General features: G+C 45.0%; 1 protein-coding gene across 2 annotated transcripts in view; it reads left to right on the top strand.

Moving 5' to 3' along the window:
- Window positions 1-3,791: 3,791 nt before the first annotated feature.
- The window catches only part of kcnd2 (potassium voltage-gated channel, Shal-related subfamily, member 2), a 40,715-nt gene continuing 19,112 nt past the window's right edge, over window positions 3,792-25,394 (top strand). For both annotated transcript variants that reach the window (XM_071502737.1, XM_071502739.1), the window contains exon 1: window positions 3,792-5,574. In XM_071502737.1, coding sequence (XP_071358838.1) covers window positions 4,463-5,574 — 1,112 coding nt within the window. In that variant the 5' untranslated portion in view covers window positions 3,792-4,462. The remainder of the gene's footprint in view (window positions 5,575-25,394) is intronic.

Consider the following 25,394-nt stretch of genomic DNA (forward strand, 5'->3'; position numbering starts at 1 on the left):
TGCCTCCTCTCTGGATCTCCTCTGTCCCATGGCCTTGTGGGAAAAAAACAGTGATGTGTTGTGTTGTTTTTGTGTTGAAACTTAGCTTCTTCATCATTCTCCTCAGTTTAACATAAAACTTACTAAACTGTTTTTTTCCCCTGAAGTTGCATCAGGATGAGGAATCAAATGTGACGTAGGTCGGAGCTGAAGCACCGCCATGATATGGACATCAAAGTGATGTGCAGGTTGGCCTGAGGCCTCGCCGCAGACACACACACATTAAATATGAACGGCTGCTCTCATCACGTCTGTGTTTGCTTCAATCATTTACATGATACATGGAGGGAAGAGTTTATGATTCACTTTGAACTGTGATAATGACGAGAGAGATACATCCTCTGATGCTTTGATTTCCAAAAGCATCAACCAACAGCTCTGATCTGATCAAACCAACAGCCAATCAGAGCAGAGACCAGCCTAAGAAGGAGCTCTCACTCTGTCAGTTAAAGATTTGACTTTAAAATATTCGTAACAAAGCACAGAAGTCTTTACTACATCCTTCAGTCCACACTGGTCCTTTAGTCAGTGACCTCCACACCGATCCTCTCATCCTCTGTCTCTGTGCTCTCTGTCAGCAGAAGGAGGCAGCATCAGCAGCACTGACCTGGAGGAGGACGACATTTGACTCAGATCCTAGTCAAAGTGAATGAACGGAGAAAAGAGGCAGAGAAATGTATGTCTGAAGAGAGGTTCACGACGACATCCGTGTTTCCTGATGACACTGAACCTACCTTCCTCACATAAAGTGTTATGTGAGGAAGGCTCCAGTCACCTCATCATCCTCCACACACACCTGATTCATTCTAATCATAAGTCATTATTATACTTTATACAGTCAAGTGCAGCCCCTCCTCTTCCTCCTGACTCTGGTGCTGGTCTACAGGGTCCAGTCAAACACTCCTCTGTCTCAGTCCTGGTCCCACAGTGGACTGAACCTCTCACAGGACACCTCCACATCCATCAATGCACTGACTGAAGGTCTGCGTCTGTCTGAACACAGCTGTGTATCAGGGAGGGCAGCCCTCAAACACATTTGTCACATGACTGTGATGTCATGTTGAGTGGTGCCTCCAGTCTTTGTGCTAAGCTACGCTAACAGTCACACAGAAAAACAGGTGACTGGTTTTATATGAAACAATAAAACTGTGTGTGTGTGTGTGTGTGTGTGTGTGTGTGTGTGTTCGTGTATGCGTGTGTGTGTGTCTCAGGTGGTTAAGCAGTTTGAAACAGTGAATGTGTGTGTGCAGGTCTGTGGGGATTAATGCAGCTTAATTACTGTTGTGACTGTAAAATGATGTGTGTGTGTGTGTGTGTGTGTGTGTGTGAATCCCAATGAGTGTTGAATCTAATTGATATCTGAGACGAATCAGCTTTAATTGTTCCTGCAGGAAAAACATGTCTTATGAAAATATCTATTAAATCCTGTTGGATGCGATGTTTCACGACTGAGGACGACAGTGTGGACACGTCTCCAGTTTGTCCTCAGTAACGACAGAGTGAGATCTGTCTGTTCTGTGAGTTGTTTTCTTCTAATTAAATTTCAAACTTCTTGTTATTAACAGACTCTGATTGATAATTAACGGAGAGGAGAGAGGGAAGATCATCTAGTTTCATTAGAAATATTTCTGTTAGCCTGTGTATGGGGATTTCTCTTATGTCTTAGCATTGAGCTAACATTCAGCTGTGTTGAACACTGTTGTAGCTGTGGTTTGTTTTTGGCAGCGGGACAAACGTCAGATTATGACCATTTAAAGCTGATGTGATAAACACGGTGAAGTCTGAAGCAGAAACATTTCAGTCATTTACAAATGTGGAGGTGTGTTCAGTCTCCGCTGCTGCTTCTTCTCTGGGTTCATTTTTGCCGCCATGTGCTTGAAGAGTCTGTTTTTTATTCATTTAGTCTTTTTATGTATTTTTGGTTTTACACACAACCTGAACCAGGAAATGTTCCTGATGAAATCAAGAACTGTGACGGTAGGAACCTGTAAATTTAACTAAAGCGGAAAAATAAAAACTGTCCATGGGACAGTTTTCTGCTTCTTTCTCTTTTTGTCTTTAGGTTTTACAACAGAAAGACACAGAGGGATGAAAGAGAGACAGAGAGACAGAGACAGAGAGAGAGAGAGAGAGAGAATGATGAGGAGGAAGATAGAGTCGTATGTCAGAATTCCTCAGCTGTTACGTGTGATTGTGTTTCTGTTGTGTTACACTCGTCCCACTCATTTCTCTGTATTATCTGTGTTTCCAGACAACAATATTCTCCAGAAACAGACACAGACAGAGAGGAAGAAGAGGGAGAGAGCAGAGAGCAGGAGGCCAGGAAACACTAACATGGTAACACTGTCTAAACACACACACACACACACACACACACACACACACAGGAAACAGATGAATACGACAAAATATAAAGTTTTCACTGATGCGTTCAGGATCAACAGTGTGTGTCTAGTCAGACATGTTAATTAACAACATGTAGTGCAGTGTCCCAACTACCTGTGGTTACCATGGTAACAACCACAGGTGCAATACCCCAGCAAACAGTGGTTGAGCAGCTGTATCTGTTTCCAGTGCAGCCAAACAATCATGGTTTCATTTAGGAGTGATCCACACACACACACACACACACACACACACACACACATTTATTGTCTCCTCCATCAGCAGTCAGAGGAGGTGCAGACTGGAGGCAAGAGGTCTCACTCTGCTCCTAAATCACTGAACAAAAAGATCCCAGAAGAGCTTAGATCAATGCTGACTCTGTGTGTGTCAGTGTGTGTGTGTGTGTGTGTGTCTGTGTGTACTTGTACTCGCTACATAGTAAGGACCAAAAAAAGTATTTAACTAACAGAGTGAGGACATTTTGGGAAAGTGAGGACATTTTGGCCGGTCCTCACTTTTTGAGACACTTTCAAATCACATGTTGAGGGTTAAGACTTGGTTTCAGAGTTATGGTTAGAATTAGGTTTAGGTTAAGGTCAGGGTCAGGGTCAGGGTTAGGCTCTCAGTTGTGATGGTTAAGGTTAGGGTAAGGGGCTAGGGAATGCATTATGTCAATGAGTGTCCTCACAAAGATAGAAGTACAAGTATGTGTGTGTGTGTGTGTGTGTGTGTGTGTTTACATTACACAGAGAGTCCCTGTGTGTGCACTGAGCAGCCAATCAGTATGTTTGACTGATGGCTCCCTGCAGACCTGACAGGAGTCAGAGCAGCATGTGTGTTCTGGTTTTTCTCTGTGCGCACACACACACACACACACACACACACACACACACACACACACACACAGTTTACTGATCACTTGACTTCAGCCTCAGTCAGCTGAGGATGAGGATGACTGCTGCAGTTAGACGAAGATGAAGGTTCAGGGTCTCTGTCTCAGGACCCTGAGCTGCTCTGAGGTTTCTAGGATTATCGTCACCTTTGGGTGTTGAGGTCACTTCCTGTCAGTGATGGGGAGCACTGACCGGTCCTCGGTGCAGGCCTGATCTTGATGACCGAGGCGGACCTGATCGGTCTGAGACCCTGAACCTAAACCCTGCCCGTTGTCACCGCCCGGGGCTGATTACCAAACGAACCCCTGACACATAACCGCCGTGTCCCGGAACACGGAACAATCCTCTGACGGTGCGTAACGCGGCGGAGCCTCTCCGAGAGATCCGCGGGGTTTCTCCACCGACACGCCCCCAACGAGAGAGAGAGAGAGCGAGAGAGAGAGAGAGAGAGAGTGAGTAGTGGTTTGCGTTTGTCTCTCCAGCTGCACCTGTGTGACCGGAGAACAAGCCGCGGTGGCCACTTTTCGGTTTCCTGTTTTCCCGCTACAGTTCGGTTCGGTTCGGCTCGGGTCGAGTCGGACCTCCTCTCCGCTGCGGCTGCAGGAGCAGCGGCTGAGGACACCTCTCTCTCTCTCTCTCTCTCTCTCTCTCCGCGGGGAAACACAGTGGTTGCAGCGGACCCCGAGAGGCTCCGGGGAGAGACCCGGAACAGGGCATGCCTGCGGCGGATCGGGGCCAGCTCCGTGTCCCGGTGTGGAGCGCGGGATTATCCTGATGCTGCTGAACTTGTTGCTGCAGGAGGAGACGGTGTGTGGAGAGCAGCAGACAACACACCGAGGATTTACCGGGATTCATCAGACTGAAGCTCCAGAGGAGTTTTCTGTCTGGGGGGTGAGTTTGTTTGGCGGTCCCTGCTTTCCCGCGCCCAAACAATCACTGACTTCTGACTGATCACTCGTGGACCTGCTTGTTTCACGCGGATCCCCGAGCTTCTTCTTTGTGGCTTTACGCGTCGATTCGTGCGTAAAATTCTGTCTTTCCCGGAGAACCTCGCTGATTGGTTCATCTGTGTCTTCTCTCTCCGGATGTCCTCTCGCTGCTCCGCCGCTGCGTGAACCCTCTCCCCGCAGAGCTCCAGGAGCAGCATGGCAGCAGGAGTCGCGGCGTGGCTGCCGTTCGCCCGCGCCGCGGCCATCGGCTGGATGCCGGTGGCCAGCGCGCCCATGCCGGTGCCCCCGAGGGACAGGCGCCGCGGGCAGGACGGGCTGATCGTGCTGAACGTGAGCGGCACAAAGTTCCAGACCTGGCGGGACACGCTGGAGCGGTACCCGGACACCCTGCTGGGCAGCTCGGAGCGGGACTTCTTCTACCACGAGGAGAGCAACGAATACTTCTTCGACCGCGACCCGGACATCTTCCGCCACATCCTCAACTTCTACCGCACCGGGAAGCTGCACTACCCGCGGCAGGAGTGCATCTCCGCGTACGACGAGGAGCTGGCGTTCTTCGGCATCATCCCGGAGATCATCGGGGACTGCTGCTATGAGGACTACAAGGACCGGCGGCGGGAGAACCAGGAGCGGATCCAGGACGACGAGGAGATGGACCAGACCAACGAGCTGGTGTCCCCGGACATGAGCTTCCGGGAGTCCATGTGGCGGGCCTTTGAGAACCCGCACACCTCCACCATGGCGCTGGTCTTCTACTACGTCACCGGCTTCTTCATCGCGGTGTCGGTGCTCGCCAACGTGGTGGAGACGGTGCCGTGCGGCGCCGCGCCAAACCGCATCAAGGAGATGTCGTGCGGGGAGCGGTACGCGCTGGCCTTCTTCTGCCTGGACACCGCATGCGTCATGATCTTCACGGTGGAGTACCTTCTGCGCCTGCTCGCCGCGCCGAGCCGCTACAAGTTCGTCAAGAGCGTGATGAGCATCATCGACGTGGTGGCCATCATGCCCTACTACATCGGCCTGGTCATGACGGACAACGAGGACGTGAGCGGCGCCTTCGTCACCCTGCGCGTCTTCAGAGTGTTTCGGATCTTCAAGTTCTCGCGGCACTCTGCGGGACTTCGCATCCTGGGCTACACGCTGAAGAGCTGCGCCTCGGAGCTCGGCTTCCTGCTCTTCTCCCTCACCATGGCCATCATCATCTTCGCCACCGTCATGTTCTACGCTGAGAAAGGATCCAGCGGGAGCAAGTTCACCAGCATCCCGGCCGCCTTCTGGTACACCATCGTCACCATGACAACGCTGGGGTAAGTGATGCTGATCGTGTGCGTGCAGGGGGCGGGGCCCCAAAAATGGGCGGGATGAGTTAATGAGCTGCAGGAGTTTGATGTGATCTAATGTTGACCCTAATACAAAACTCCCTTCGGATTGTTCTCATTTTAGTTTTGTTCAGAGACAAGTTTTTGTGATGTTAGAGAAGAAAACATTCAGAGTGACTCAGATCCTCAGGGAAACAAAACCAGCTGTGAAGTTGTGTTAATGTTGTGAGCAGCTGTGGAGGAAAGTGTGTTGTTGTGTTTGTGTTTTTCTTTAGTTTCAGTCTCCATGTTTAAGAGTTTTCTAGCTGAGGAGGAAGTTTTGATCAGTGATGATCAACCACAGTCGTACCTGTACACACCTGTAGCACAGTGTGTGTTGTGTAGTATGTTGATGTTGTAGCAGTTGTGTGTCTGTGTGTCTCTGTCTGTGGTGCTGAAACTCGACCACACACTTCTCTCCACCATCCACTCACTTCAGATGAACTGTTGTTGTTGTTGTTGTTGTCGTGTTTCAGTGTTCAGTTCAGTCTCTCTCTCTGTCTCTCTCTCTGTCTGTCTCTCTGTCTCTCTCTCTCTCTCTCTCTGTCTCTCTCTGTCTCTCTCTCTCTGTCTCTCTCTCTGTCTGTCTCTCTGTCTGTCTCTCTGTCTCTCTCTCTGTATCTGTGTGTCTCTCTCTGTCTGTGTGTCTCTCTCTCTGTCTCTCTCTCTCTCTATCTGTCTGTCTGTCTGTCTGTGTGTCTGACTCTGTCTGACTGTGCTTCATCAGTTCATGGAGACAAATTCATCGATGTATTCAGACACAGATCTGGTGCCTAGACCTGGTTCAGGGTTTGGCCTGGTTCAAAGGAGGACAGACAGGATTAGCGTGCACCTCAGGCACAGGTGAATAAGGCTGGATGAGGGAGACGCATCCAGGTGAGCAGGAACAGGTGTACATGTGGATGGCGGGAAGGATCCGACCCGCCAGGCCCAGCGAGTTGATCACAGATCAGAGCTGATGCAGATCCTGGTTCTGCTGTTGCTGATGAAGCTGCAGGTTTGGAGTCAGTTTCCTCACTCCCCGTCTCCTCTTCTTCTTCTCCTCTGGGGGATGATCGGCTGTTAATGCTGCTAATTAAATTAATGCGTTAGCAGCTCAGAACACACAGAGTGATTCTTATTAACGAGCTCTGTAATGAAGCCACCTACAGGAGCAGCCGAGCAGAGAGGATGGAGGGTTCCTCTGGTCCCACAACGCTGCTCTGCTTCACTTTGGAAATGACCCTTTAATGAGCCACGCTGATTGTTGGATGTCACACAATTAGAGGAGAGAAGAAGAAGGAGCTGATGAACAGACTTATCGGGGGAAGTAGAAAGATTTTCATATTTGGAAGGAGAGGGCTGTTCCAAAATCTCAGAGAGCGACAGGAAGAGGATTGTTGTCCTGACAGGACCAGGTCTGATCAGCACATCTTCTCTGACACAACACAGAGGAATCATGGGAAAGAAACAACTGTAGACTGTATAACTAGTGTATTTGTGGTGGTGTACATTAATACTGTTAAAGAAGTGAGAGAAACACAATATGTTTCACTCAGGACAGGAATGATCCATCCACCTACACCGATGTCTGGTCTTTATTTTGAAAGTCTCATGGTACGTGTGTGTGTGGCACTCACTTCCTGCTGCTGCTTCCTCAGCATCAGGTCATGGCAGGAGGTTGCTATGGTGAATAAAACCTGCCCGAGCACCTGAAGAAGAAACATGGCGGTGACCCTGTGCTAGCGCTAATGTTAGCATGTCACTGCCAACAGGAAGTGAACGACAACAGAATGTCTGTTTCTACTGTTTCTATCAGACAGATGCTCAGGAATAAAACCGTCACATCATCTCTGGTTTGTCTGTGACTGTGACTGGTCGTGTTTGATGTGGATCTCAGATCATGAATCAGATCAAACTGACTCAGCTGTGAGGACGACGTCGTGGACGTGATGGTTGGAGATCTGTGTCAGATCTACATCAAACCATCTCCTCCATCGTTCTGCTGACACCAGAGGATCTGAAATCCCAGAGTGCCGAGAGAAAAATGAAGAAGAAGGAGAAGAAGAGGAGGGGGAGGAGTCTCTGGGGTGTATTTATCTTTCATCTCCTCCCAGTGAACCTAAAAGTAAAAGGAGGTCTTTTTCCTGCAGCTGAATGAGTGTGTGTGTGTGTGTGTGTGCGTTGCAGCTGTGCAGCAGTGTATTTATCTCTCTGTCGTTGATATTCACAGCCAGCTCCAGATCAATGAGCCCTGACTCCACCTATTATTTCATTTCTGGTGTAAAAGGCAAAGCTGCAACTCACAAACTGTTTTGGGTGAGTTGTGGGGGGGGGGGGTTATGTGATGTCCAGGTCTCATGTGTCTGTGGGTAAAGCTCCACCCAGCAGCTGCTCTGTGCTGGCAGAGCTCACCAGTACCATAAAACCAGTCAGACCAGTTTGACAGAATCAATGAGGACCAGTGTGTTCCGGTCTGCAGCAGCTGAATCATCATCAGTTTTTTCTGTGCAGACTCTCACCTCCCTTCTTCTTCTGTGTCGGAAACAAAGACAAGATGGTGAACGTTTGTGTCTCGGAGTGAGACCTCTGTTTTTTTTTTTAGCCCGTCTCTGTGTTGATGATGCTGACCTCCTGCAGGTGGCGCTGCCTCTGCTCCACCTGCAGCTTAAAGGGAACTTCAGTCTTTTGTTGTGGCCCAACACACAATCATCTCCTTCAGTCGACAACACACAACACAACCAGGTCCAGACACATGCTGCAGACAGACACACAACAGTGAAGGAGGCTGCTTAAAACACAGAGCGACAAACTTCAGCTACTTCCTGTGCAAGATGATGACTTTTTTTCTGGTCACTACCGTTCACCAGCAGTAGATGTGACTTACCGTTTCTCTTTTCGAGGAATTGTGGCCCCCGGGGGCCCCTCCTGCTCCGCAGTCTGCTATGATCTGTCTCAGTCAGACCTGGATCAGGATCAGATTTCCTCCTCTCCACATGCTCCCTGTGCGACCTGATCTCCGCTCAGTCGACCACAAGGGGATCTGGTGGCTCCACAGATCACCTGTCTGTACCTGCAGGACATGTGACCTGTGGCCCCACCCCTGAAGTACACCTGGACGCTCAGGTGTCAGGACACGTTTTCAGTGTGAATCTGAATATGAACATGTTGAGACTTCACATGTAAATCTGAGACGGAGTGAGACCTCCCGTCTGTGCCTCAGCGTCAGTGGGTCTGAGCTGCAGCAGGTGAACAAGCCGCAGACACACAGACACAGGCCAAAGGTAAATTGGTTGCCGTAGCGACAGCATGGCCCTGGTCAGCCGTGTGTGTGTGTGTGTGTGTGTGTGTGCGTGTGTGTGTGTTTCCAGCCTCACTCTGCTGTTTGTTTTCATCCTGTTTAATTCAAACCTCAAAAGTTTCATTTGTTGTTTTTATTAAAGTTTGTGCAACAAAGACTCAAACGTCCAGGTGAGATCATATGATAAGAATCCTCTAACAGCTGATCTAACAGCTGATCTCAGACTGAAGTTTGACTGATGAGGGGAAGTGGCTGCAGACAGTCAGATCCTCCAAACCTTTACATACAGTCTGTGACACAAATACAGGGCGAACTGATAATCAATCAATAACCAAACTGTGAAGCTGAGAAAAGAAAAGAACAAAGTGAAAGAGATGAGACATCAACAACCACAGAGAGCTCAGACTGTGACTCAGTGACAGTTTCACCTGCTCTGTCACCGTGGAGACCACAAATAGAAGAGACTGTAGTTTCTACTGCTCCACACACCTCCACCTGTCAGCAGAGGAAGAGGAGGAGGAGGAAGAAACTTCATCTGAACCAAAATAAAAGATGAGTTCATGTTAGCAGCAGCTTCAGGTGTCTCTGAGGCGGCTCCAGGACTTCAGGATCCAGGATGGAGTCCTTCTGGTCTTTGTGTTGAAGTGATTTCTGAGCCAGAAAAATGAATTCTGTCGTTTTCTCTGGTCAATGGTTGATGTAGTCAGGTTGAGGTTCCTCAGGACTCTGTGTTTGTTCCTCATTAAATCACATTAACAGGCTGCAGCTGTAATTACCTTCATTATTGATTTACCACTGATAATTGTCATAAATCTATCTGATGAGGGTGACAAAGGTGACAAGGGTGATGGAAAAGTTTGATGGAAAACAGGAAAACTGACTTATTGTTTTATAATTATTTCACACCTGAAGAAACATCTGGAGGCAAACATCTGCACTTCACAGTCAGTAAAACATCCACATCTGGAAACATCACAGACAAACCTGACAGCTTCTCTTCAATATTCAAAACCAACCAAACACACATGGAGCAGCTGCCTCTGTTTCTGTTTCTACTTTCTCATTTTCCTTCTTTTGGTTGTAAAACGAAAATAAAAACTGATTCTGTTCGATTCCACTGAGACGAAGCAACAGATGATGTGAGTCAGGAGCTGCGGCAGACACAGGCCTGTGTTTACCATACGGCCAGCAGCGGATGTACTCATCATCTGAGTGTGTGTGTGTGTGTGTGTGTTGTTTATCTGAGGAGGCGCCACAGTCTGAATGAGACTAAAAATACAAGAGCAGCTGCTGCTGAAGCTTTTTATTTCTTTATAGTGACTGTAGAGCTCTACTGCAGTACATTATACTATACTGCCGTACATTACACTATACTGCAGTAGCCTACATTATACTATACCGCAGAATATTATACTGCAGTAAATTATACTATGCTTCAGTACATTACATTATACTATACTGCAGTACATTATACTATACTGCAGTAACCTACATTATACCATACTGCAGTACATTATACTGCAGTACATTATAGTACACTGCAGTAGCCTACATTATACTATACTATAGTACATTATATTGTACTGTTGTATATTTTAAAATACTGTCAGGTGATTGGGTGAACCATCTGTCTATAACATGCTAACGACAACCAATCAGATTCTGCATCGTTCCCATTGTTTTTACCACCAGTGGAGCTCAAGCAGTCCTCCAACTTAAACCAGTCCTCCAACTTAAACCAGTCCTCCAACTTAAACCAGTCCTCCAACCTACACCAGTCCTCCAACATACACCAGTCCTCCAACTTGAACCAGTCCTCCAACATAAACCAGTCATCCAACCTAAACAAGTCCTCCAACTTAAACCAGTCCTCCAACATAAACCAGTCATCCAACCTAAACAAGTCCTCCAACTTAAACCAGTCCTCCAACATAAACCAGTCATCCAACCTCTACAAGTCCTCCAACCTAAACAAGTCCTCCAACTTAAACCTTGGTTGTCATGGTTACAGTAATAAACACCTGGACTGTACAGAGACTGTATCACTATGGTTACAATCACCATGGTTGCTATAATAACAGTCATGTCTTGGTCAGGTTTAGTAAAGATGGTGATTGGGGTTAAAATAAGTTCTTCCTCAACATTAGACGATCTTTGTTGTCATGGTTACAATAATAACAACGAACGGTCATGGATAATAGAAACAACATAAACTGCTCCTGTCACATGGGAATCGAACACCGCTCTCCTGGGTCATATTCATCCATCCACCCCAACCTCCTCCTGACGTGGACTCTGTCGCTCTATAAACTACGTCACCGCACTTTTCCCTTTGCTCCTGTCATCATCTCTACGATCACTAGATGTCGCCTAGCAACAAAACCTAACTATGGGCCATAGTAACCTGCTGACAGACGACCTATGACCCTGTTTGGTACAGGACAGACTCGTTAAAACTGGACTGAAAAATGTTTTATAGATTTGTTCTCCAGGTTCTCACCAGTGTAGAACCCATCCACTTTAGACTGATGATGTGTTTGTGTTGTGTCTTTGTCGTTTGATCAGACTTTGTGTTGTGTTTGTGTTTCACTTCACTGACTCTGTTCATTTTCCCTCCTGATTAATTTAAACCTGAAACCTTCAACCTCACCATCCGTCAGTGTTAACAGGTCATTATATCACCCTGACAGGTGTGTGTGTGTGTGTGTGCGTGTGTGTGTGTGTGTGTGTGTTACATAATCTATTTGTCCCTGAGAGTAATTACAGCAGCAGGTGTGGCACTGAGAGGAGAAACTCACCTTGTTTCTATGTAACACAGAGATAGAGTAACACACACACACACACACACAGACCAACAATGGTTCCTGACAGCTGTTTCGTTCTCTGCTGTAAACACCTGCCAGACAGGTTTTGTTTTCTGTGGAAAAAATCCACCAACGTCATGTTTTCATTTTTATCAGTTTATCTGGACACACACACACACACACACGCACGCACGCACGCACGCACGCACGCACGCACGCACGCACGCACACACACACACACACGCACGCACGCACACATGCGCGCACATTCTGACTGTGACTGTGGTTGTACAGGTCATCAGGATCCTCGTGGTCCAGAAGTGGCTCTCCTGCCACTGAGGTGGTTCTTTAGGAGGTTCTTGTGGTCTGTATCTACAAGTGGACAGACAGACTGAGGTTCCACCCCCAGTCTGACTCAGACCTCTTCATGTTTTCCTTGAGAACCTTCTCTTAGAACAGATTGTCTCTCACATAAACCTCAGAGCTCTGGTCTGATCTGGGAACAGTTCTCTCCCTGCTCTTCTTCATGTGTGTTATTATTGTGGTGTGTGTTTTGTGAGGTGGGGGCTGAACAACACGCTCTCTGCCTCTGTTTGTTCTTCATTGGTTCTCTATCGACACCCACCCCCCCCCCCAGCGCACCAGCTGTTTAACGTGCTGCAGGGTCATCATTGATTGTTTGTTTCTACGGCAACAGACAGGTCATGTGAGCAGAAGGTGGCCGGTTCGATTCCCACTGAGACTTGTTCATGTGACACAGCAGGAAAAGATTAAACTAATATATTTACAACATACAGTGTTAATGAACACGTCATTAAGGTTCTTACTTAACTAATTAATGCATATCTGAAGGTGTTTTTAATGGATTGTCTTTAAGGGCTTTTTAAAGAGTAAATACCCTTAAAAAGCTGATCAATAAACATTAATCAATCCTTTAAACAAACCTGGTTCAGCTGAGTTTTTGCATTAAATTAATTAAAGATTTAATTAAAAAGAGTTTAATAAGCATCCATTCATTATACACCTGGAGACTCTATAACCTCCAATTAAAGATCCATGCTCTTATTTTGATAGTGTGTCTAGTTCTGTGAGGTGTGTGAATGGTGGTGATGTGATCAGCTGCACAGACGTTTGGAGCTCGGACATTCACCTTAGAGGAAATGTTATCATGGAGATAAAGACCTGACCTGACCGACTTGTTGCTGACTCTTTGCCAACTCATTGTGGACTCGTTGACTCTTTGCCAACTCGTTGTTGACTAGTTTCTGACTCTTCGCAGACTCGTTGTCAACTCGTTGCTGACTCTTTGTTGATTCGTTGTTGACTCATTGTTGACTCGTTGTTGACTCTTTGCCGACTCGTTGTTGACTAGTTTCTGACTCTTTGCCGACTCATTGTTGACTCGTTTCTGACTCTTTGCTGACTTGTCTATGTGTTTTCGACTCTTTGCTGACTTGTTGTTGACAGATTGACTCATTGTTGACTCGTTTTTGACTCTTTGCCGACTCGTTGTCAACTTGTTGTTGACTCTTTGCCGGCTCTTGTTGACTTGTTGCTGACTCGCTGTCAACTCAGTCTTGACTTGTTTCCAGTTTCCTCATTAATGATGTAACAATGTAAATTTCCTTTCACGAACTACAGAGGACAATGAAAACTCAACTGAAAAATGTGTGATAGACACATTTTGTCTGACGACCTCGAGCACGCTCAGTGTGAGCTACAGCGGGATCTGTTTCCATGGCGACATGGTCTGTTGACCTGTTGTCCCTCAGCTGTTTGAGGAGCAGGTAGATTTACATTAGATTTTACATCAGGTTTTCTTCCTCACGGAGGCGTCAGCAGGTTGTGTCTGTACTAACACACACAAACACAACATGTCTGTTGTCTGATAGTCAGCACACCCTCTGTGTAAAAGTGGTCATCCCATGTTGTAGCGTGTGTGTGTGTGTGTGTGTGTGTGTGTGTGTGTGTGTTCAGAGCAGCAGAGCATGAACTGTAAACACCTTGCTCTGCTGTATCACCTCGGCGACCAGATGGTGCTGCTTGGCGACCATCACCAAGGTGACCCAGGAGGTGCCAGGGACAACCACCCAAGAGAACCGACATCCATCAGACACACACACACACACACACACACACACACACACACACACACACACACACACAGTACACACACACACACATGTTTTGTATTTGTGTATTTGTGAGGACCCTGATGGACCAGAACCTGACTCTGGACCCTGAAGGTCTGAAACCTCAGACATAAGTTTCCTACATGAAAAAAAACACACACACAATACCTGCACAACAGAAATTACAATAATCCACACAATCAAACACAATCACAATGAAACCTGAAGCATTATTCCTCCTGTCCTGGAGAGGAAATGCCTCTTTGTTCCAAACTTGCTTCATGATAAAAACTGAGAATTATTGTGAGGACATTCTCGTGTGATGTGTCAGCAAAATGAAGACATGTTGATTTACCATCAAACAACAACAGTATATTGAAGCTGTGGACCTCTGACTTCAGTCTCATTTCTTCAATAATTTAACCATTAAGAAACATGAGCTCATCCTCAGGACTGATTCTGCTGAAGTGATCAGACTCAGGGGCTACTCATGGATAATGTTTTCAAATGATCCTTATTTATTTTGTTGAGATGTTTTTTTCAATCTGAGAAGTGGCAGCAGAGTTAAAGTGACTGTTGAAGCAGAGCTGGAGCCAGGTGAGGAGGGATTCTCTCCATGATCGTTCTCTGTTCTCTGTTCTAGTCTGATGTTTTCAGTGGTAATTACAGATTCTCCAGTCAAAATACTGATATCTGTCTCAGTTTCCTTTTAGGTGTAAAAGTATAACTTAAAATAACAATATAGTTTGGAGGGAGGAGTTATTATCCCGCAGCCAATGTGGAGCCTCACTGAATAATGTAAATAGTAAAAGTAAAATAAAGAGAGACACTTGTAAAGAAAGATCATCTGTACATATAATAATGTCACTAAAATAAGCAAACTGCAAATGATCAACAAACAATGAAAAAGACAGAGGAGCCAAAACGCTGCCCTGAGGAACTCCACATTCAACACTCAGGTAATTATTAATTAATGAAATGTCATTAAAATCCGGGACCTCACTGTCCAGGTCTGAGTCATTCATTAGTCCTCACAAAGATAGAAGAACGACATCTGACACACACACACTCAGTAACACTGCATACTAATCACATGACCTCCTGTCAGAGTCATTTACACCTGTGGCTCACCTGCTGCTGTAGCATGACACAAATTTTAAATCATTTGTGTTGTCTTCGTGTCTGTGCTCTGAACTCAGTATTCGACGTCATCTGTCACTAAACTAATGTCAGGGATGTGTCTGCAGCTCTCACCTGTCACCAGGTGTGTCACTAAAGGTTTTTGAGCAGTTTCATAGTGTTTTTCTGACAGACTGATGATCTTCTTGTTTGTTGGAACATTTCTGTTATGTCTTTCATTCTTTGTGAAATTTGTATTAATCTTGTGAGGTTCCACTTTCCCAGGAATCTGGATTACAGCTCAGCAAAGGTTTCCTGTGTGAACTGGTTTGTGCAGCTTTAGTTTGGGAATATGCTTCAATAAATCACAATATGCACTGACCTGAGGGGGCTCAGGTGCAGCAGGTGATGCTTCATCAGCTGAACTTGGAGTTATTGTTTCAGACTTGTTCATAATTAATGGTTAATAACAGCTCATGTCCTCCACCGCGTTAATTTAAAACTGACTCCTGGTCCGATCACAGGTCGACTCCTCAACATGTGTAAAACATGACTCAGGTCTATATTTAGTCTTGGTTTCCATGGCGATCACATCTGGATGTTTCATTCATCATCTGCACAAACTCATTATGTTTTAACAGCCCACTGACACAGTGAGGTGTTATAAAGAAGAGAAGAGGAGGAACTGGAGACAGAAAAAAGACAGTTTAATAATGTGAGGTTTTAAAATATGTTTTTAGATGATTTTGCAATAAAATAAAAAATAAAAAAATTAAATGATCATCATTCAATAATGTGATTATTAAAATCTTAAAAGATTTTAATTTAAGATACAGTTAAATTAACAAAAACTAATAAAAACAATAAAAAATGTAAGTTTGCTTTTTAAGAAAAATAACCAAGATAGGAAATTAAATAAATTGAATAATGACATAATTATCGAGTAAAATACAAATCACAATTATTCAAATAACTCTTTAAATAATACAAAAACCTCTTAACATGTACTTACAGTTTTTATTGACTGAAATTATTGAATCCTTTAAAATAACCTGCAACATTTTTTTGAGTGTAAAGTATAAAACCTGTTTGTGTTGCTGGTTCAGGACTCAAGTGGATCAGCTTCATCCTGCAGTTTGTTTCCAAACCTCCATAAAATAATGATTTCTCCTCTCGTCTGTAATAACTCCACTGATGTGGTTTTTTATTTCCCCTGCTCCTGCAGAAAAAATCAAATCATCAGCAGCTGCAGGTCGAAAACACTCATGTTTCTGTGAGATTCTCGTGAGCAGAGCAGAAATAATTTTCAGTTTTACATGATGATGTGAGTGAGTCTCTGATGAGCAGCTCCACTTGATGTTTTTAATCCTGCAAAGCAGAACAAAAGAAGAAGAGCTCTTTATTCTGCCTGTGGGATTAAAAACACAACTCTGAGCACACAAAACAACACACAGTCACATGATATCATAACACAGACAGTTAAACGTATGGAAGACCATTTCTGCCAGAATAAAAAATATATAAAGGTAGAAATGTCAAAAACTCCTTCAAAGACAAAATAAATATTTAACACAATGAGAATTAAAAGTCCATTTATAAAGATAATAAGATGATAAATACTTCATTTATCCCTACAGGGAAAAAGTTATCCAGTATCTTATTCATGTATTTAGTTAAATTAAGATTAAGATTGATTCTGGGTCATTATCCACTGCTTTGTCTCAGTTGATTTGTCCTTATGTTCTGAGGTTTTAAGTAAAAGTTCTGAGATATTTTGTTGAGATTGTGTCTGACATGAGGCTCTGAGAACATTTCACTCAAGATACCTATTGGAAATTATCAAATACTGAGTGACATTAATCTCACAGGTTAAAAAAGTCAAACTTTTGAGATTTACTGAGTCAAATTCTGAGATATTAAGTGTGAAATATTAAATCAAAGATACGTTAATTTTTGACTTTTATTATTCCTCAGAGATAGAGAGAACTCAGAGCTGGAGGCGTCTACATACTTTTGTCCATATAATCAATATCAGTGTTGGATGAATATTCCTGTTGATGTAGTGACATCAGCTGTGATCAGGACAGTCTGTTTGGCTGCTTTTATTCTGACAGTCTGGATGTGTCAAGGTAATGAGGAGCAGGTTCAACTCAGACTGTAATGAAGAGGAAAAATAAAAGTTGATCAAAGGTTCAGGAACGATTTTAATCCTCTTCCTGTCTCTGGGCTGAACTCTGAAACCTATGATCCCTTCTCCCTCAACTCCTCCCCCTCCTCTTCCCTCTCTCAATCCTTTAATTCCTGTTTCACTCAGACTCTGCTGACTGCTGCAGGAAAAACTGATCATCTTACTGAATCTGGTTTCATGGACAATTTGTTCTCACACTGACGAGGGTCAAAGGTCAGAGTCTCCAGGAGCCTCAGAGGCTGACGGTAAAACTCTGTGGAAGTGATTCAGCATTGACAGAGGATTCAGATGCTTCTTATTCTTCTTCTTCATCTTCTCCTCTTACCTGCAGGAAGAAGATCTTTACCCTCGGTCTTTTCAGAATAAAAGACAAATCTCTTACCAACACCTGATGAATAGACTCAGATGTTGTGTTTGGTTCAGAACACAAACAACAAACAACAACAAATGAACAACAAACAGTTGGTTTTAGAGACGTCTTTGCTCCCTGAGCAGAGACCCTGCTGTGCTGGGTCTGGTGTCTGCTGTGAGGACCTTAGAGCTGACAGTTGTATGATGTTTGAAGAACGAGGGGACGTTGCCGTTGGTGAGGTCCAGCACCGGTGCTGGGTGATCAGGTCTGGTTCAGGTTCTGGTCTCAGGACTCAGTGTTGGATCCTGCTGTCAGAGGCTCAGTGGAGTCAGTGTTTGATCCTCTGATGGTCAAACAGATGGTTTGACTGTAAATAGATTTCCAGTGAAGTGATAAACATCAGTGATGATGATGATGATGATGATGATGAAGAGACTCACAGGAAACAGGTCAGTTCATTTTCTTCCTGCAGACCAAGCTGCTGCTCTGATCATGTTTGTATTGATTAACTACTGACCTGTGATCAATGACATTAATTAAACTTCAGCCAGGACACATGACAACGCAGAGAGTCGGACATCAGCCCTTATCAATAACACTGATGACTGATTATTGGTTTATGTCCTCCAACCAGTCCTCCAACCTGAACAACCATCAAACCTCTGCTACGACCCACAGCAGCGTCTCCTGAAAGCGGCAGGTGTGCCTATTGTCGTCGCCATGGCTACGACCATAACAGTCATGTCTTGGTTAGGTTTAGTAAAGATGGTGATTTGGGTTAAAATAAGTTCTTCCTCAACATCAGACGATCTTTGTTGTCATGGTTACAATAATAACATTGAATGAACGGTCATGGATAATAGAAACAACATAAACTGCTCCTGTCACATGGGAATCGAACACCGCTCTCCTGGGTCATATTCATCCATCCACCCCAACCTCCTCCTGACGTGGACTCTGTCGCTCTATAAACTACGTCACCGCACTTTTCCCTTTGCTCCTGTCATCATCTCTACGACCACTAGATGTCGCCTAGCAACAAAACCTAACTATGGGTCATAGTAACCTGCTGACAGACGACCTGTGGGCTAATTTTTTACAGGACAGACTCATGATTCATGATTGTTGGTAAAGTTAGTTAATTATTGCTGGTAGAGTTAGTTAATTATTGTTGGTAGAGTTAGTTAATTATTGTTGGTAAAGTTAGTTAATTATTGCTGGTAGAGTTAGTTAATTATTGTTGGTGGGGTTAGTTAATTATTGTTGGTGGGGTTAGTTAATTATTACTGGTAGGGTTAGTTAATTATTGTTGGTAAAGTTAGTTAATTATTGCTGGTGGGGTTAGTTAATTATTGTTGGTGGGATTAGTTAATTATTAGTGGTAGGGTTGGTTAATTATCAATGGTAAAGTTTGTTAATTATTGCTGGTAGAGTTAGTTCATTATTGTTGGTGGGGTTAGTTAATTATTGCTGGTAGAGTTAGTTAATTATTGTTGGTGAAGTTAGTTAAAGCTGAGCCGGAGGATTTTCTCTCTCTCTTATCTCAGATGGACATTTGGTTTCGTTTCTTTCAATTTGGGCTGAAAGTTTGTAGCTGAGGGGAGAGAACTTGAGGCTGTGAACACAAAGAGGTTCAGAGCATGAATAAATGATGCAGCAGCAGAGCAGCTCCATTCTGGAGGTATTTTACTGAAACTTTCACTCTTCTCACTAAAAACAGGGTTAGGCTAAAACTTTTCACTTGATCTGACGCCTTGTTTGAAATCAGCTCTGCTCTGTTAGTGTGATGTTCTTCATGTTCCTCATGTTCTTCATGTTCTTCATGAGTGTCGAAAAAAACATCTCAGATCAGAAATCATCCAATTCTGCAGACCAATAATCAGATCAACAGAATGAATGAAAGACTTTCATTTGAGAGAAGTTCTCCTTGTCGCTGCATTAAAAATACAACAGAAGACAAACGGCTCAGTCAATACACAAATATATGAATCTACAAAACACACAGACAAGTCAGTGCACAACCACTGGCGCTGAAGCTCAGCGTCAGCCTTCATCTTAACATTTTACGTCTTTTCATGTGAAGCTGCATTTGTTGTATGAAAGTGTTAAATACAAATAAAGTTTGTTATGAACCAGAGAAGAGACAAGGAAACTGGAACCAGCTTGATTTGTTGAGACATTTTCTCTCTGCACAGGAAGATTTGTCACTTGTCATTGAAGGTCCATATAGTCTAAAGGTTTTTAAAGTTCCATCCAGTCTAAAGGTAGATGGCCATGTGTTTTTGATTATAAAGCAGATGTAGGTTCTTCCTCTCCTTCTTCAGTGTTTTCTGAGGAGACACAAAGAAGAAGAAGAGACTCAGGTTGTTTGTCAGGTGTTTGAGAACAGGAAGTGTGCGAGTCTTTATTCTGGCTGCATCCTGCAGCAGCTGCTGAACTTCTGTTAAATATTAATCCAGAGATGGAGAGAAACCATCAGTCAGAGAGGAGAAGAAGAAACTGAGAGGCTCCACAGCACAGAGAAAATCTGCCTCAACATGAGGAGAGTTTAAACTCATCGACAGGTTGAAACCACCTGTCTCACCTGTGAAGGTTTCTTAACTCACCTGGAGGAAATCAAACCTCTCACACAAAGAGCAGCTTGTTGAAAACTCTGGTTTCAGTTAAGTTGAGTCAAGATAATTAAAGATCGACTGAGTCAAGCTGAGTTAGAATTAAGTTAAACTTTAAATTCATTTCAATCAAGTCATGTTTGTTTGGGCTGAGTGGTGTACAGGTGGAGAGACAGGTGGAGTCCAAGGTGGAAAGACAGGTGGAGTCTTCATGGGTCCACCTTAACCCTAGGACCTGAGGTGAGACCTGTATGGGTTCAGATCCAGGTCTCCTGCAGTCAAACAGGTCTGGATCAGAGGATCCGTGGTCAGAGCTGATCCTGATGGAGGTGAAGGGTCAGATTCACAACATGGGGCCAGGTCCCAGGCTGGTCTGGTTTGGTTCTGGGTTGTACATTTCCAGTCGTGTGGGTATCAGAGTATCATGAACCAGCAGGAACCAGTTTCACTAGAACCTGATTTAAACCAGGAACTGAATCAGACTCCGGCTGGTGATGCGTTCGAGGGTCGAAGAAAAACAAATGTTTGTCTTGTATCAGTGATCAGAATGTGAAGGGTTAAAATGCTGCTTCACTGCAGATCCACAGACTGATCGGTCAGATTGATCAGTGATCAGTCAGATTGATCAGTGACGGGTCTGTGATATTTCAGTGATATCTGCGTGACTGTGTTTCCTGGCTGTTGCAGCAGTAGTGTGTTTCTGTGTGTGTGTTGCTGTGTGTGTTGCTGTGTGTGTTGCGGTGCAGTGTTTGTTGCGTCCCTCCTGCAGGGCGCCACTCTGATCAACACTCTGAACTAAATGAAGTCAGACTGTTAGAAAACCTCCTCACAGGAGGTGGTGGGGGGGGGTTGAATGGGTTTCCACAGCGACAGCAGCATCCCTCAGGCTCACTGTGGTGATTACCCCACAACACAATCAGCCTCCACTTCCTCTGCCCAAATTAGGAAGCAAATCCAATAAAGACATGGGAGATGAGGAGGAAGACAGAGAGAGTGATTAGAAAGCTCCAGATCTGCTTCCAGCTGGTGGAGGAACCTGGACCCAGGTCTGGACCATCAGAGCTAATCTGAGGCCAGTGACCCTGCTTCTGGTTTCATCTGGTTTTTATGTGTTCAACAATGGAGACAAACGACCACCTGACACACCTGACAGAAAACAATGTTTGATCGATTATCAGTCTTCCTACCAGTCCTCCAACTAGTCCTCCAACTAGTCCCCCAACTAGTCCTCCAACCAGTCCTTCAACTAGTCCTCCAACCAGTACCCCAAATAGTCTTCCAACCACTCCAACCAGTCCCCCAACCAGTCCTCCAACCACTCCCCCAACTGGTCCTCCAACCAGTTCTCCAACCAGTCCTCCAACTAGTCCCCCAACCAGTCCCCCAACTAGTCCTCCAACCAGTCCTTCAACTAGTCCTCCAACCAGTACCCCAAATAGTCTTCCAACCACTCCAACCAGTCCCCCAACCAGTCCTCCAACCAGTCCCCCAACTGGTCCTCCAACCAGTCCTCCAACTAGTCCCCCAAATAGTCCTCCAACCAGTCCACCAACTAGTCCTCCAACTAGTCCTCCAACTAGTCCCCCAACCAGTCCCCCATCTAGTCCTCCAGGAAGAAATGATGATGATGGATCGGGTGACTCTTCCTCCTCTGTCTCTGTTGATGACTTCTTGATTTTAAACTGTGTTTTGTTGTCACTTCATTGTGGCTCCTCGTTTTTCCCGCTTGAATGAATCAGACCTGAATGAGATTAGCTTCCTGTGAAACACCTGAACGTGACCTGAACATTTAAACCACACACCTGAGGCTCATTGTGCTGCTGCAGTGTAAACAGTCATTAACAGAGATCCATCTCCAGGCTGACGGATCCTGATCCTGGATCAGATCTCAAGACATGAACAGATACAAACATTTTCAAAGAGTCCACAAGAAAGAGACTTCAAGACGCTGTTCAGACTCTCACAGATCCTGGTCCAGGTTCAAGATCCTGGTCTGGTTTAATACAGAGAAAGTCTACACTTACATTGAACCTAAACCACTGACCTGAACTAGAGAGCTGCTGTTGTCTGAACCACAGACGGGATGTGGACCTGGTTTCTTATGTGGACCTGGTCTCTGATGTGAACCTGGTCTCTGGAGGTAGGCTCCTTTTAGCAGGGGTGCAAACTCAGGAGAGGCAAACTAGATAAATGTTTGAGTCTGAGTCCGAGTCTGAGTCTGAGGCATTTGAGAGACAGCAGTAAATTGTACTGTCTGATGCAGTCTGCATGTGAGGCGTTTAGGTGACATGTAGTCACATGACGGGGCTTCTATGATCACCACTTTCTGTTAGCTTTGTTTTTTTTTTGTGTATTTGTGTTTAAAAGTATCAGTTGATAATTTTCCATCAGTTATACTGAAGAATAATAATCATCATCATGATCATCATCACTGACAGAAACACCAAACGATCAGAATAAAGTGGCAGCAGTGGCAGCGGAGTTCACAGGACGTGGTTAATGAACATGGTCCTGATGGGGCCTGGAGGAGGTTCAGTTTCCTTCTGCTCCTCATAAAAACCCCACAGTGAAGATGAAACATTCAAATCTGTTCAGGCTCCTGTGGGGTTTCATCTCAGCTGCTCCACAGCTCGCAGCTTATTGTTCCTGTCAAACTGTCCAAACTGTCACACTCCCACTGTTCAAGCCCTGGATGTGGTCTGTCTCTGCCCCCCAGGACTGAGGGGGGTTATGTTGATGGATGTAATACCTGTTACAGGTCTTTTCTCTCTGCTGGTTCAGGCCTCAGTCTGCGAAATGGATCCTGGTTCACAGTCCTGTCAGAAAAGATCCTGAATCTTTCTCTACAAAACAGAAGCAGCTCAGGGTCTCTGCAGCCCCCAGTAAGCCCCCAGTAAGACCCCACTGAGACACCAGTGAGACCCCAGTAAGACCTCAGTAAGACCCACTGTTTTTCCTCTGGTCAGGTCTCCGGGACCAAAAATGGCCCTGGCTCTGTTTATTTACTAGAAACATTCTCCAATGGCCTCTCTTCTGATTGGCTGACTGACCTGTTGTTACTCAGATCCTCTCTTTTGATTGGCTGACTGACCTGTTGTTACTCAGATCCACTCTTCTGATTGGCTGACTGACTAGTTGTTACTCAGATCCATTGTTCTGATTGGCTGACTGACCTGTTGTTACTCAGATCCATTCTTCTGATTGGCTGACTGACCTGTTGTTACTCAGATCCTCTTTTCTGATTGGCTGACTGACCTGTTGTTACTAGAGCTCCAGAGAGAAGCCTGAGAGAGGAGATGTAAAACTCTGAGATGGTTTTTAGTTCTTAAAACCACAAATATATCTTCTGATGGAGATCAACACTTCAAATAAACCACAGAAGAAGAGTAAAATGTGGAGCTTTAATGTTCTTTTTGTTTTTTGAACTGTGGAAAATCTTTCAACACGCTCTTTTATTTTTCCATCAGTGTCACAGCTGAGCTGTTGTCAGACTTTAACCTCTATCATCCCTCGTCATGGTGTTGCCATTGATACATTACTCAGTGTAGCGTGTTGTTGTCACATGATAGAGAGCGTGTGTTTGTGTGTGATCAAGCCACGCTGTTCTGACTTCCTGTTTGTGGTGAGAAGAAAATGAGCCTGAAACACATGAACACACACAATTAAACATTTACAGCCCAAGTGGCAACCCACCGTGACGTCACCCATTGGTTTGCGAACTGCCGTTTTGAAGCCTTGAGTTTGCAATTTGGCCGCCGCCATCTTGATTTTTTGAAACCAGAAGAAACCATATTTGGAGAAGAGGGTGGAGCTGAGTAGGAGCGAGGGGTGGAGCTGACCTAAGAGCCGAGGTCACTATGCCCGCCCACCTAAACTGTTGACCTGACAACGGCATCAATCTTTCGGCTCCGCAGTGCTGCTGAATCCGAAGTCATTTTCCATAAGTCCAGGTAAACTTTATTACGAAGTGTTAAAGTACTTTTAATAGTTAATCGTTAAAAGGGACTGCTCTTGATTGACAAGCCAAAATGTGTCAATCATACGTTAGCCACGCCCCAATGCACACCATACTTTATCGTCTATTTTAAATTAAATGGGACTATAATTTTAAAAATGAACATCATGTTGTATTGAAGAAGACTTGAAACTAGCGATTGAGACCATAAACTCGTTATGAAAACGTTTACTGGGGTCATAAACCAAGTGAGAAGTAGGGTCATTTTCTCATAGACTTCCATACAATCGGACTTCTTTTTGCAACCAGTGGAGTCGCCCCCTGATTGTCAGTAGACAGAATGCAGGTTTAAGGCTCTTCCGCATTGGCTTCATTTTCCGGAGCCGGCGTCGATGTCCATTTTTATATACAGTCTATGGTTCAGCCACATGTGTGTTGATGTTAACACACGACAACACCACACACGATGTCTCACTCTGCTCCAAAATGTTAGTCCAGTGATGATGGGACAGAAACCTGCTGCATTGTCTCCTCTCTGTCTCTCTCTCTCTCTCGCTCTCTCTGTTTCTCTCTCTCTCTCTCTCTCTCTCTCTCTGTGTCTCTCTCGCTCTCTCTGTCTCTCTCTCTCTCTGTGTCCCTCTGTCTCTCTGTGTCTGTCTGTCTCTCTCTCTCTCTATGTCTCACTCTCTCTCGCTGTGTCTCTCTCTCTCTCTCTGTCTCTCTCTCTCTCTCGCTCTCTCTGTTTCTCTCTCTCTCTCTCTCTCTCTCTGTGTCTCTCTCGCTCTCTCTGTCTCTCTCTCTCTCTGTGTCCCTCTGTCTCTCTGTGTCTGTCTGTCTCTCTCTCTCTCTATGTCTCACTCTCTCTCGCTGTGTCTCTCTCTCTCTCTCTGTCTCTTTCTCTCTCTCTCTCTTTCTGTCTCTCTCTCTCTCTGTGTGTGTGTCTCTCTCTCTCTCACTTTCTGTCTCTCTGTCTCTCTTTGTCTCTTTCTGTCTCTCCCTCTCTGTCTCTCTGTCTATCTCTCTCTCTCTTTCTGTCTCTCTCTCTCTTTCTCTCTTTCTCTTTCTCGCTGAATCATTGATCAGAATCAAATATTACTTTTCTTCACTCTGCTCTCCAGTGAACAACACAACAACATCCTGTAAACACAACGTACAGTCGCACACAGACACTGATTCTAGAACATAATAAACAGTTTGTCTCCATGGTGACGGCCTGCTGTCTCTGAACAGTGAGGCACTGATCATATTTCCTGGGGCACATGAAGAAACTGATGATGATGATGATGGTGATGATGAAGTCGGCCTCTGTGGACATGCGATGCTCTGG

The sequence above is a fragment of the Trachinotus anak genome, unplaced genomic scaffold, assembly GCF_046630095.1.
Source record: "Trachinotus anak isolate AG129_WGS33_773 ecotype Australia unplaced genomic scaffold, CSIRO_AGI_Tana_v1 ptg000018l, whole genome shotgun sequence".
NCBI classification, from domain to species: domain Eukaryota; kingdom Metazoa; phylum Chordata; class Actinopteri; order Carangiformes; family Carangidae; genus Trachinotus; species Trachinotus anak.